The sequence below is a fragment of the Tachypleus tridentatus genome, chromosome 13, assembly GCF_004210375.1.
Source record: "Tachypleus tridentatus isolate NWPU-2018 chromosome 13, ASM421037v1, whole genome shotgun sequence".
NCBI classification, from domain to species: domain Eukaryota; kingdom Metazoa; phylum Arthropoda; class Merostomata; order Xiphosura; family Limulidae; genus Tachypleus; species Tachypleus tridentatus.
Window position 1 is genome coordinate 135610419 of NC_134837.1, and position 14448 is coordinate 135624866.

A 14448-nucleotide genomic window follows, 5' to 3' on the forward strand; every position below is an offset into this window, starting at 1 on the left:
CTGAGCCTTGATGACACTATCATGATACAGTGACATTTAGTGGAAGCACAAGCACTGTTTTTTCACAGACACACACATGCAGGCCAGACTGTTAGTTGATTACCCTAAACCATGACAGTTCCAATGTGTGTGACAAATTTGGACTGTTGTGCTAGCTAGTACTTAACGGTGCTTCAGAAAGCACACCAAAAGAACTAAAAACTATTATGAAGGTGTTAATACTTGTATATTTTGTGTGTGTCCTGATGTTTAAAGGAAACTTATGTAAAACGTGGGAGGATTTTAACTTGGAGATTGGTTAAGGAAAAACAAAATAAATCTTGTAGGTATCCATATTTTGTCCTGCTATCCACTAATAAGTATGAGGGCTTAAAATACTAAGATTTAATGTTTGGTTCCTATGATGAGCAAAACACTGGTAGCCCAATGTGCAGCTTTGCACATAAGGAAATAATCTTTTTATATTTATTTTCATGTGTTTCTAGTAGAGGACTTTACCATCATGCCACACATTGTATGTTTTTGTATATCCGTATGTATTTCATAGTCATATTCATCTGCGGAGAGAGACTAGATGGTGGAGGCCATGGTTTACCAAAACTGGTACTGTTAGTGGAAACTTGGGTGGGAGGTTCAAATAGAATTATAGGAGCATATAAATTATATCTGAAAGTATGTTTAAAAATAGTATTAGAGAAACTACTGTACATATACTGCTGTTATTATATAATATAGTAACAACAATTACCATGGGAAAATGACATAAACAGTATATGCATAAATAGTTTGTGGGTTGTGGAGGGAAATGTTTAGAGATGGACATAAGTTTTGCACATCACTGATATGCTGGGCATTGTTATGATTAACAAATAGTTTGGAATGAGTATTTTATCAGAATAACTAAAATGCTTTGAACATTATGACATTAGGTAATTTCTAATCTTGCTTTTATTTCTTCCTTTCAGAACTGATAAGAGGTACTTAGGTTACATTTCACTGTTATCTAATGCAAAAAAATCTTGATACATTCACTTGTGAAGAAACATTCTGTCTTTTTGAAACTCATATTGGATTTTTTTTTCTCAAAGATATTTTATTAGGATACCAGAAAGGGAATGACAAAATCCACGCCTGTGCAATTTGCCAGACCACTTTTACTCGAAGAGCTTCATTGAAACGTCACATGGAACGACACTATCCTAATCAACCAGGTTACATCTGTGATATGTGTGGCAAGTCATTCCTTCGGAAAGATCACCTAAAACTACACCGGGCTCGCCACTTTAGAGCAACCTAAGACTGTGATCCAATAGTATCACTTTAAGAAACTTTAGTCTTAATGTACTTATTAATATAGACTGCTTACACAATTCCTGAAAGTGTCATTTCTCTTGGTTAATCTTGTTGGGAAATTGTTCATATTTTGTTTGAAGGTTGAATGAAACAATTAATAAAAATGTCTTATTATCACACAGATGAAGAGTTCGTAACTGTATAATTGAACATTGTCATGTTTGTAACAGTTTTTATGAGGCTATGGCCATATTGAACACACTGTTTGTCAGAAAAAATATTTTACTTGGGTTGTACATCATATGTGTGTGTGTGAACACAATAACCAGAGGAAACAATCATTATGAAGCCAACTTCAAATTTACAAACAGTCAAGTCTGTAGAAGGTACAGTATTAGCTCTAAAGAGTTTTAATTTGTATGTTGATGAATCTTAATCATTGTGTTTTGAATTTCCTTCTGGAAGTGATTAAACAAAACAAGAAAGACATAGCAAGAAAAATTCTATATTTGTTGCTATCTGAGGTAGCAGTTGGAAATTAAAGATTCCTATTTGTATTAATTACTTAAGAAGGTGAGTTGCTTATTTAATCTTCATTTGTATGATTTAGCATATAGACAATAATTAGCCCTTTTCTGTTGATCCATGACTTAAGTAGTGACTTTCTGACTCCTGCACTGTTTGTTTGATCCATGGTTTAAACAGTGATTTGCTGCCTTCAATGATGTGTGACACTTATTGTTGATGGTAACTTTCTGACTTCAACAGCACGTTTGATCCAGGATTTAGACATTGAGTTACCACTTCAGTAACATCTGTTTGATCTGGGATTTAGACATTGACTTACTACTTCAGCATTATCTTTTGGATCAGCTGAATGATGCAACTTATATCTGATTAATTAAATCAAGTTTACAGCATTATTTTATTAGGCATCTAGTGAACCTGGAAATAATTCTAGCAGGCAGGTACTTCAAAACATGTTGGATAAACCTTGTTCATCACAAGCAGAGACATTGAATGAATATGTTTCAATGTTCTTAGTGATTGGCAGTGATCATGTGGAAGAATTATTGCTGTCTCTTCCAGTTTGTTTCTTGAAATGTATTACTAAATGATTTGGAAAATAGTACTTGTTATTAGTCGGAATGATAAAATTAAATTTGCTGTGGATAACGGGCAGGTGTTTCTTTGCTATGATACCTAATGTTTCTTGAAGATGATAAATAAATTTTCCATCACACTCACCTGCTTTAACTTGACTCTACTGGATGCTTTGTCAAGAAGCTAATTTTAAAATTTGAGGTATATGACTTTGAAAAGTTACCTTGGCTGCACTTTTTTTTAAATGAAAAAACTTCTTAACATTTATAATTTATTGGCTAAAACCATGTATTAAATATATAAAGTTAAAATTAATATACACTAACTATTCAAAACACTCAACTAGTTTTATCAAACCAAATATGTTGTTATCAAGAGCAAATCTTTTATACTTTTGACAGTGTTAGAGTAGGTTATTATGAGATTCAAATCACTTGTCTACTTGTAGAGTTTGATATCATCTTAGTTAACTTTTAGGGCATGGATGCTAGGCCTTAATTACATTTTGGTGTATCTGTAATGCATCTTGTGTTTTTCAGGACACTTAGGTCTATGGTGGAGAGCATCACATGCAGTTTTAAGGAAAGAAACTTGGTGTAAAGTGTGTGGAAAAATGTTCAAAGCAAGGAAACATTTAAATCAGCACATGAAAATTCATACAGGAAAACATTTTCATTGCCCTCGTTGTTCAACAGCATTTCGATGGAAGAAGGATCTAGCCTACCACATAAATAGGAATGTATGCTCCAAATGAAGAGTGTCTTTCTCAATCTCCTATTTTTTATGTGGTTTCAAAAAAAATTTTTATTTTTAAATTGATAAATCATGTTGTGTCCAAAATTGTAAAACTAGAGAATAAATTCAGAGTTTTAACAGAAGTTCCTCAAAATTTGGAAACATTAGTTTAAACCTTGTATTACAAAATTTATTTGGCTTTTGCTTGCTTACAAAAGTTCAACTTTTTAAATAATATGTAGTATGGAATCATAATCAGTAATTAAATGGTTAAGATATTTGTTGATAAACCACAGACTAAACATACTGAAGATGAATATTAGATTAATATTTGAAAGGTGCAGAAATATTGACAATGTATAAATCCAAGTTGAATATTTACTAATGAACTGAGGACCACCGATTTTATGGTACACACATCTTTGACATAACAGTCCAGTTCTAGTCCTTATTGATTAACATTGAATATATGCAGTACACTTTTTTTTTCTTCTTCTTTTCCAGTGAAGTCTGGTCAGTTTTTCCTCAACTTTGTAAATCACAACTTGGCAAAGTTGTACATAAGCCTCATTAGTTTTTCTGTATTAAAATTTAGAAATCCCTAACCTGGAAATTTAACAGCTTTTAATGTAATTGAATTATGTTTTTACATCTAATTTAGTAATCATTTTGTTTGTAAGAAATAAGAAAGAAATGTGCCAAAGTGTCTGTTTAGGAAATGAGCAAGTTTTTACCTCTTTTTACATGTACAACATTTGATTTGCAGTCAAATAAAGTAAACTATGTTCTTTGATTAATTATGCTTCCAATCTATAGCATTGTATTAGATTTGAGCCATGTTCTTAACTAAAACAGATTAAGTTTATGGTTTTATTTTGGCATAGTTTTAGAAGTATATGGTATGAGCATACTGATTGGAGCTTGTTAAATTCGAGGGGGAGTTTGAGAAGCAAAATGGGGGAAAACTAGAGAAAAAATACTATGTTAATTAATAAGTATAGTCATTCTTTGGTAGTGTTTTTTGTCTGTTTTTATATAAACATTTTATTTTACTCGTGTTTAGGCTGACTGGACTGTGGAAGAGTTTGGTGGCCTATTTTACTGCTGATTGTAGTGTGTTAAATTGTAAATAGTAAAATATTTTGCTGTATTCTAATGCCAGTCTTCATTGAAGTCTTTATTGTATCAGTTTTCTTGAAAATGTTTGATACTTTTTCTTTCTTTTTTGTAACAATATATATATACTTCTAAGTGTAGAAGAATAGTTTAAACAGGAGAGCATAACATTCAACACATTTGTGGGTAAAATTTTCAAATAGTGATACAGCAATGATGTTTGTAATGTCACATATAAACAACAAAAGTGTAATAATTTTATCAAATTATAAATTATTTTTGACTTACACTTTTAGTTTCTAGAGTTTTATATAATAAATAATAGCTTCTAATTGGATATGTACTGAGAGTGATACTAAAAATTCAACTTGGCTATCAGTATAGCTTATTAACCCAGCTGCAGTGAAAGAGTTAAGAATAATGTTATTACATTTCCATGTATAAAGATTTGAATACATTGTTTCAATAATTTGATACCCTTGCTTTAAATGAAACTAATGGTTGTAAACCCAGTAATATCTTATGATATTTGAAAATAATAATTTTTTGACTTATTCTGTCATATATAACAGTGAGCAGTTACCCTATATGGCATGGTTAAAAACTGTGAATTGTAGTTGACTAGGCTTGACTTTAAGAATCTGACTGAATAATATTAAGCAGTTACAAGGCCTGGAAGGAAATAATTCAAAAACTCAAGTAAAATTTTGTGACTTGTGTATCAAATACCCAGAGACAGAAAAATTGGCTAATAACTGTTATTTCAATGTTTTAAGAATCATTTAAGACATAAGAGAGCATAGTAGCCTTAATTGACTGTGGTGAATTTTTTTTTTTTTTTTTTGAAAAGAGCTACCTGTTGAAAAATCATTTTCTGTTTAGAGTACATAAAACATTGTATGTGTAATAATTGTAAATGTACCACAAAAAGTGGAAAAAACACAAAACACTAACGGTGATAAAGCAATAAAACAGTGAAAGTTTTTATACATACCACCACCCCTGAAATGAAAATTTGTTGCATGTATAGCTATGTTTTCAGTGTGAATAGAATTGAAGTAAAATTATTGTTGTGCATTCTTTTTATCTTTTTGCAACTGTGTACTTGAATGTTTTAAACAATACAAAAAAGAATGAAGGCAAAATAATGTGTACAAAATTAAAACCACATATGTCATTAGTTAAGAAACCTGAAAACCCAAGGAAGATATATTTTCTAAAAACACTTAGTATGATGAACCACATTTTGTTATATGTCTAAAAAGTTCCACAAACTTCTTTTATTGTTTCCTTTACTGTGTGTTGATGCAGATCTTATTGAATGATAACAAACCACATTTGTTTTTAATTATTCTGTTTCATGATTGACGACGCTGTTTATTAGCCAACAGCTCTTACTACGTATACAAAAGGATATCAGAGTTTTGTACTTTTGTATTATATGAGTAGTATACAGAGAGGAAGTCAATATGAAATGCCATCATAATTCAACATCTTAAAATAATACTGGAACGTGTGTTTTTTAAAGTAAGTGTTTAGCTGGAATCAGTGTATCAGCTTGCGTTATTGCTTAAGTTGTATTTTTTGAGGTGGGTGGAGGTGAACAAAGCTCCATAACCACAAGTCAACGTCTTAAGCATAATAACTTGATTAAACTACTGTTATTTGGAGATTTGTGTATGGTCCTGAATAACCTACTGTTATTACAGGTAATAACAATAATAAAAGAAGTGTTGGTTATTTTTGTTTTGAATTAATTACAGAGTAATTAAAATCTTTTGCATATACCCTTATAAATGTTGCTTTTTTCCCTCATATTTCTCTTTTAAGCCTTAACTTTTATGGGTGTGGTATAGTTTCATGCTTTAGCAAGGAATTTGTCTTAAAATTATTATTGAAGTATTGTATTAATCTATCAAACTTTTATGACAATATTACACTTTCATCAAGATACTTTGAAAAATTATAAAGTTTCAATTTTGTTTTGAGTTTTCTGTCTACCTATGTTTTGGAACAGTTAAGTATTTATTATTGAAATCAGTTTATTAAAACTGATTTGGTAGTCTTTTATATTATTAAATACTGATTTAAAATTTTTTTAGATCTTTTAGGGACTCATGGAAGAAATGAAAAAGATGGATTTCCTTGTAGGTTCTGCTTGAAGATTTTTAAAGCAAAGAAGAATCTTTATCAACACATTCAGTGTCATTCCCAGAAAACATATGAGTGCCCAAAATGTCTGACTGTCTTCAGGTGGAAACACAACCTTTCTGTTCATCTGAGGAAAGCATGTCCTTTCAAAGCTTAAGGAAAAAAAAAGAACATGTTAAAAGAAGCTTATAGAAAAACTGAAGATAAAGTAATATTTGGTTGGTCTTTCTAAAGCATAGGCCAAATTTCCAAAATAATTTACTCTTAGTTTATTTTATACACTTTTTTTTAACATTTACTAGAAGATAATATTGGAGTGGATTACTGAATAAAGTACTCAGTTTGAGAATATATTAGCTTGTAATTGGTGGAATACAAGCATGAAAACTTGCACAAGTGTTACTTCATGTTAATTTGAAAAGTCTTTAAAATTTGAAAGAACTTGAATGAAGTTAAGTTTTAATGAACTAGGGAAGTTCTTAGGTAAAGACAGGGTTGGTGATTAATAAGAATACGTATTTCAGATTGCCTAGGATTAGTCCAAGAAATCAATTTATAATAGTACAGAAGTATTATTTAGAAAAGAACTTTGAGAAACCTTTTTTTTCAAAAACTTGGTAATGTATAAATTGAGAGGAATCTTTTTTAAATTTCTTTTTCAAAAACAATAGTAGATTGACTAAAGTAACACAAAAATGTTTTATATGAGAGGGTAAATGTTTACATTTATTGAAACATAAAAGAATTATAATATTGTTCAATTCAAATTATAAGTGATATTTTACGTGTTTCTCAAAGTTTATTTTTCAACTTTCTATCAAGTATTACCTCATCGGTTCATTGCTTATGGTTTTTACATGATTCCTTACAAAATTATTCAAAAGTAGATGTTTATTTGATATTTATAGATCCAATGGTTTGTTTATATTTTAAATTTGAAAAGGAAATATTAAAATTATGAATTTTGTGGTTTCTATGATCCTGAAATTAATAAAATTGCAATTGTTTTTATCATTTGCCATGAATTTTAAACTCCTTTCAAAGTGTATTAACATCTTTTTGTAGAGTTGTACTGATTACAAGGTTAAAAAAAATCCTTTATGTTTTGCCATAGCTTACTCAAGCTGGTGTAGCAAGAAATATTGTTTTTTAGGCCTAAAGAAGCTGACAAAGTAACACTAGGTTGCAGGTATATTTTTTATCTTTGCACTTCTTTTAATCTGTTTATTTGAAATTTTGATTTACGGGTGTGTTTACACTGTATTTTGGATTTATTTTTTTGTCTGTCACAAATGAATGTTTTTATATACCAGAAGTCATCTTTTTTCCTGGACCTTAAATCTCAAATATATCTTTTGTTAGGTGTGCCAAATTCTACCGATTGTTTCTAATACTAGGACACTTCAATCAGAAAGTGTTCTCTGCCTTTGATTGCATGTTCTACAAAGTGTTGTTAGGCAGCACAGACCATTATTTTAAGGAGAATTGTTGGATAAGGTAGGCATATGAGATTTTCAGGTGATATTTATTGTAAGGGAACTTTTGTTTCTAAACAAAAGTATGACCCTTATGCTACTAACAACCAAGTTAGACTAATCCAAAGAGCTATCCAAAAGAAAGAACTGTTGTTTTTATCACTAGTTACTTTTGTAACATAAGTAAAAATACAGTAAATATACTAAACTATTTAGCTCCTAAATAACCAGAAGAACCTGCTCTCCCCATTTGTTAAAACAGAAATTATCTGGTAAACTCAGTTGCATTTATTAGATCTGTTAACTCCTATTCTAGTTCGCTAGATGCTCTTCTATGCTTCTATAAAACTTCTCTTTTCCACACATCATAAGGATGTTTCATTCATGAGATTCTAAAGAAATTCTTTGTTTTACAAGGTTTTAAGTAACATTATAGACCCTTCCTGTTATATTTTTGTATAGTAAAATGTGAGTTAATTTGTTTTGTAAGTTCGTAAAAAAATTATTTTTAAAACTATTGGTGAATACTAATGATTAGAATTTGACTTTCAAACAAATTCCTTCACTAGAGTATTTAAAATCTATAAAAAGTTTTTCCCTCGAGTAAAAGAAAAAGTGTTTTATTAGGCTGAACAAAAAACAATCATGAGGTTGTGAAATGGACAGTTTATTGCTTTAAAATTAGTTATTTCTTTAGTCCTTTTAAGACATTTAAACTTTGTTTCATAAATACATATTTTGTAACTGGGTTTACTTTTGGGTGTTTTCTTTTGGATTATTTAGTACAATGAAGAATACAAAGTTCAGCCCATGTAATGATGATAGAGCAACTTTTTTTCTCTATATTTATACAAGTTTAACTAATGTTTGCTAATAGGCCTAAACTCAATAGACATGAATACAACAACTATCTTTCTTTTTTGTATCTTTCACACTTTGTTGAAACACAAACTTGGTATTTACCGAACTGAAGTAACAAATTAACCAAATAATAATCTTGGTAACTTGGTAAACGAATCTCTACTATAACAGACTTGGTAAGCCAACAGCATGAGAGACTCATTAATCAATCATCAGTCTTGTCTAATTCACATTTGATATCGTACAAATCATTTCCTGCATTTTCAAGGAAAGTTTAGTCATTAAGCCACATGCTCATTACATAACTTAAAACTCACTCCAGCCAAAAAGAACATTACAAAACTGTAAATTAAAATACGCATCCTATAAATTTGCCTTTTCATTGGATTATGAAGTACCCTAAACAGTTCTGTTATGTAAAGAAAAGTGTTACTTTAATCTTCAATAAGCAATGATAAAGTAATTCTTCACAACCAACATTAATTTCCATAAATATTGACATCACAATCATATAGATGTGTGACACAAAAAAAAATCAAAATTTTAATTCATTTCAAGAATTTTCTTTTATCATTTACTTTTCCTAATCTTTCAAATCTCGAAATCTTTTTGGTTGGTATTTGTGTTTTCTATGGTACAAAGATGAAATCTTATGATCCACCATTGAGGAGTTCTTTTAGAGTAGATGACTGAGGAAAACCACTGGTGGCTTTACTCCTGTTGATACTGTGGAAGAAGTGCCAACAGGAACATTGGAATTTCCAGTAGGTTGATTTACCTTTGTTGAATTTAATTAGTTGGCTGTTCTTTCATCAAAGGTAGCCACAGCAGCTGATGTTTGGCATGTATTACCTGTCCTTCTATGCTCTATACATCATTGTTTTTTTTTTACTACAGCACAGAGTTCTTCTGAAAATCTACTTAACTTTGAAGATAGCCCTCTCTTGTACAGTTGTTTATGCAGTCCAACCACGTCAGTTTTATTAGCATTTATGTTATTCTCACTTTTCATCTTATCACTAACTTCTCTCAGACATGTAAGGTATCAGCAGTCTTCCTTAGTATCACTGCATCTTTTTTGTAAGAGTTCTGGTGGTACAATACATTTTTTCTGCAGTATTCATTGCCTTGGTTGCATGTTTTGTTTTGTTTTACTGCTACTGCAGTACCTTTTTCATCTGTACTTCTTGTGGTATGCTAAGTCAGAAGTAGTTGTTATTTCCTTCAGTTTGTTTGATGCATGTTCACAGTCAGTGGTTCAACAAAACTCTTGTCTTTCCCAGTTGTATTTGTAGGATGTAAGCTATGTTAAAATGCCACTGCTATGTGCATAGTCCCGGAAGTTCTCTTACTGCATCCAACTCTGTGGTGTTGGTCAATTTTAAACAGATTTCCTTTCCACTCTTTACTTATTGCATGTCCCAGCAAACTCACTTGTTCTTAACCCATCACAAACATAATTACAGATCTGATGTTGATTGTTATCCAAATGACTATGATAATCCAAAGTAGTCCACATAAAATAGATCCCATAATTTCATGTGTGTCAGGTGCATTACAGAACTTACATGTTTCTACAACAAATTTGTATAATGTATTTTTTGTAGTAAAGACTGACTATTCTCAACTTGCACTCTTTGTGTATAATGTTGAGAATAAGGTAGATCATCCAAAGTAGAGTCCGTGATTGGTAGTGATTCCTTCTTTGTGACTTCACCCACCATATAGTAGTAAACAGATAATCTTGTCTGTCCATTATTATTATTCTGAGCAACTACAAGAAGTGATACTTCAAAACAAAATTCTGTTTTACTCTTTGTTCTTTCATCACTTCTTGTTCTTTGAGAGCCTCAACCTGTATCTCAACTGGAATTCATCTCATCAATTAACATGTTGGATTTATGATGTATTTTATTCATGCTTTCCAGATTGAAGTCCACTGTAGAAGGTATTCTGTAAGTAAATTATTGAGTATATGGCATTGACCAGTTTTAAGACCTTCAAAGTTCTTGTAAATAAGGTGATAAGTTTCCCTTACCCAAAGATTTGATATCAGATTTCCTATGTTTGATTCCTGAGATAACTATTTTCAAAGTTCTCTGAGTGGAAGCATTACTAGTAGCTTCACAACTTGTAATGTTACATCCATAACTGACTTAAATTTTATGTTGTGTTGTACTTATGGGCCTAATGATGACATCCTGATTATTCTGATCCACAAAAGTTCTTTCAGCCATTAATCAATAAGGACAAAGCAGGGGTGCATACCTTAATCACTAGATTTAAAGTTGTAACTAATTAATCTTGGTATCAGTGTTTTAGTTCTTGACAGTATAATAACTAACCTCCTTTATGTCACTGAATGTTCAACCTATGGTGGTTTAATTGTCACATAAAGTACAAGAATGTCTCTTGTCATAAACTATGAAACTCTGAAATAAGTCTGACCTCATATTTGTGTTTCAGTGCAAACTATTCCCAATATACATTTCCTAAGCATCAACTACCCACACATTCAGGATATCTCCATCCTTCTTTTGTTTGGGACTTTATAACCATTTGGTGTTTACATTTACCTATTTTCTTTCTTTATCTCAGAAGGTAGTTTCTACCTTTTATTATCAGATTAAGTTAAACAGTAGAATCAGTCTTGATCAACATGTGAGATGTCAGTCCATTGCTTTGTAGACTGTTTTTTTAAAGTATTTATGTTTTCTGTTTTCCAGTATTTTATTAGTTCTTTGTTCTGTCTGGGTTCTGGGATATTTTCTCAGAGTATTGACTCTGTTTATTTTTTCTGTCTCAACTATAATATCTTTGTTCTCCAAATTTACAGCTTCTTTGGGAGTTTATTTCTTAGACTTTTTTCTACAGTTTGTGGTAATATGTCCTCTAAAGTTGCATTATAAACACTTACTGTCCTGTGACATACTTCTATCTTTTTCAGTAGCCAATTGTATAATTAATTCTTTGAGTTCTTCTAGATTTTTGTCAGAGGGAGATGATGTTTCCACTCTACTTAATCTGATGATACCATAATTTCTGTGTGGTGCTGCAAGTTATTAATCTTTGACCTTAATTGATTCTTCTATCACCAGCTGAACAGTTTCCTTTAGAGATGTACACTGACTTTAGGTTAATTCAAATCATCAACTGTGGAATCCATGGATTGAGCATCTGCACAGGGTAACTAAGCTAGTCTTTTAACAAGTTTAAGCTGAGGTTTTCTCCTCCTCCTATTAGTGATCTTTGCTGTATAAATCTCATTTTGATGTGATACTTCAGATCTGATGGCTAATAGTTATAACAATTTAAATCATGTTTTCAAAACTGGTTCTTTAAACATGCGACAAGATGGATAAGATATTACACTCACACTCTTCCAACTATTTCCCCTGGAAATGACTTCAGATGGTACCTGAGATACCTACTATAGTACCTTTACATCATCTCCTGTTGGTTAATCATTTGAATGATGCTGTTATTGAACTGGTTTGTAAACATCTGCAACTTAATGAAGAAGTGATAAAAGTTAAACAGTTAATAGAAAACATTGGTAGTAGTAGTAGCATCAGCAGAAAAGATGTGGTTTCAGTTCTGTATAGCCAAGACCAGTGTTAACTCTCCTTGGTATATTTAATTCTTTGTTTGAAAAATGCTAAGAATTAACCCCACACCTTAAAAATAGAGGGCAGTTTTGGTGTGTTACTAACTTATGCCACTAGTCAGTAATCAGTGACTTATCTTTGATTTTTTTTCTTTTGTTTTACCTTTTTATTTATATCACCCACTTTAAAGTTATTAAATTATTTGTCAGGGTATGCAGTTCATAGATATGACTTGTGTGTGTGACATTGGTTTTATGTTGTTTTATTTTTCACTTCAGTTTTGTTACAACACATTTTCCATTATTTTTTTCATGTTTGCATTCAGTCAATGTAATTTTTATTTGTAAATATCAGTTTTTCTTGTAATTACTGTCTTGAAACATTATCTATTTCTTGAATTTTTTTAAATTTAACATTTTTCTTTTTAATTTTTCATTTTCTGTTTCTCTTTTAATTATTTGCCTCCTCCTTGATTTTTTTTTGGGCATGGTAAGAGCTGGTGGTTGGTGCACTTGACTTACAATCTGCTGATTGCAGGTTCAAATCTTATCACTAAACGTGTTTTCAATCGTGATGGCATTATAATATGACAGTCACTCTCATTATTCATTTAAGGTATTGCAACTGTTGGTGGTAGATGGTGTTGATTAGACTTTTTTTCCTCCAGTCTGTCATCTTTAAGTTAGGAACAGCTAGCTCTCCATGAAATTCAACAAACAAAAATTAATCTTATCTCACTGTTTAATTGCTTCTAACAAATTTTCTGTCTTGCTTCAAGCATGTCTTCATCATGATGAAGATATATTTTGGTTTTCTGTTTTATTTTTACCAAAATAATCTTACTCCAGACATCAGTGTTTTAGGAGTTTCTGTTATATGGTAAGTTTGTGTTTGATTATTTTGTAAGAAAAAGAATGCAAAGTCTGGCATACATAATGACAATTAAAGCATTTTATTTCTTTAATTACACATTATACAAGATTAGCTTAACTAATGTTTGCTAAATAGTCTAAGATTACAACAAACATTAATACAATAGTTTCAATTACAGGCTAACTTTACTTGTAGGTGAGGCACTTTCTTGTATTTCTAGTACTTCATTCAAACATGAGCTCAGTACTCACTGAGCTGAAGTAATAGATGAACTGACTAATAAACATACTAGTGCAATTATTATACCATTGCTGTTACACTTGGCAGTCAAACCTTATCTGTAATGAACCTAGTAATCAGTCAACAAATCTTCTATAGTGTTACCTAACTTGTATTTTGTAGCATTCAGATTTGTTTCCCAAATTTTCTGTTTAAAAAAATCATTATATAATTATAGTAATTCAGAAACTCCTTATAACCAGAAACAACTCAAATATTTAAATAAATTAATAAATAAACAGGAAAAGGAATTTAAACTGTATGAAGTAAAACAGTCTTTATTTATTTTTCCATTGGAAGCAGTGGTAAAGTAAGATCTAGGAATGATGAAGTAGGAGGTAAGTGTGTATAAAACTTTTCTTCTAGTGTTAAAGTTAGATGTGAAAAAATAATTTTGTTATTTCTGTTGTTGTAACACATTTTTACAAATGGGTTGTTCTTTAAAATGACATGATTTATTATGGCTTTCATTTGTCATCATAGTACATGTAGTAGTAGTTTTGACCTTAAAACTTATTGTAATAGATCTATGAGTGGGCTTATTCAAAAAACATTATTTGTATATCTTATATGAAATAGTTTTATAATCTGATAACTTGCTTTCTTATCCTGAAAGAAGTTATTTTGTTTTGGTTTTCACTTCTATCACAATAGTGTCATACTACAACTATGTGTTGTTGCTTTTGTATAAGCTGTATTCAGAATTCATACATTTATGCTTCAAAGTATTTCTGTTTAACCCTGACTAGTTTTTATCTAACAGTTTCTTCATTTGGGGCATGCATTAGGGTATTTATAAAAACATAAAAAAAAACATTATTTTGGTAGGTAAGTATGCAATATTATGTTGTATAAAATAAGGCTTAGATCTCTCATAACAGAAGATCATTAAAGTGGCAAAAATTGTAACCATATAAATTAAATTTGATGTTGTGCAGTTATTATGGAGTTAA

General features: G+C 30.6%; 1 protein-coding gene across 11 annotated transcripts in view; it reads left to right on the forward strand.

The window, feature by feature from the left end:
- LOC143239034 (zinc finger and BTB domain-containing protein 41-like) overlaps nucleotides 1–14448 on the forward strand; it is a 42394-nt gene that overhangs the window by 17730 nt on the left and 10216 nt on the right. For 4 of the 11 annotated variants that reach the window (XR_013020929.1, XR_013020925.1, XR_013020930.1 and 1 more), the window contains exons 3-6: nucleotides 1089–1679; nucleotides 2937–3136; nucleotides 6351–7896; nucleotides 13796–13833. The exons of 3 other annotated variants lie outside the window; for them this stretch is intronic. Coding sequence is in view for 1 of the 8 variants with exons in the window: in XM_076479805.1 (XP_076335920.1) it covers nucleotides 7835–7896; nucleotides 13796–13833 (100 nt within the window). In the remaining 7 variants the exon portion in view is untranslated. The remainder of the gene's footprint in view (nucleotides 1–1088; nucleotides 1680–2936; nucleotides 3137–6350; nucleotides 7897–13795; nucleotides 13834–14448) is intronic. 4 more of the 11 variants (XR_013020926.1, XR_013020927.1, XR_013020928.1 and 1 more) reach the window with 4 other exon arrangements.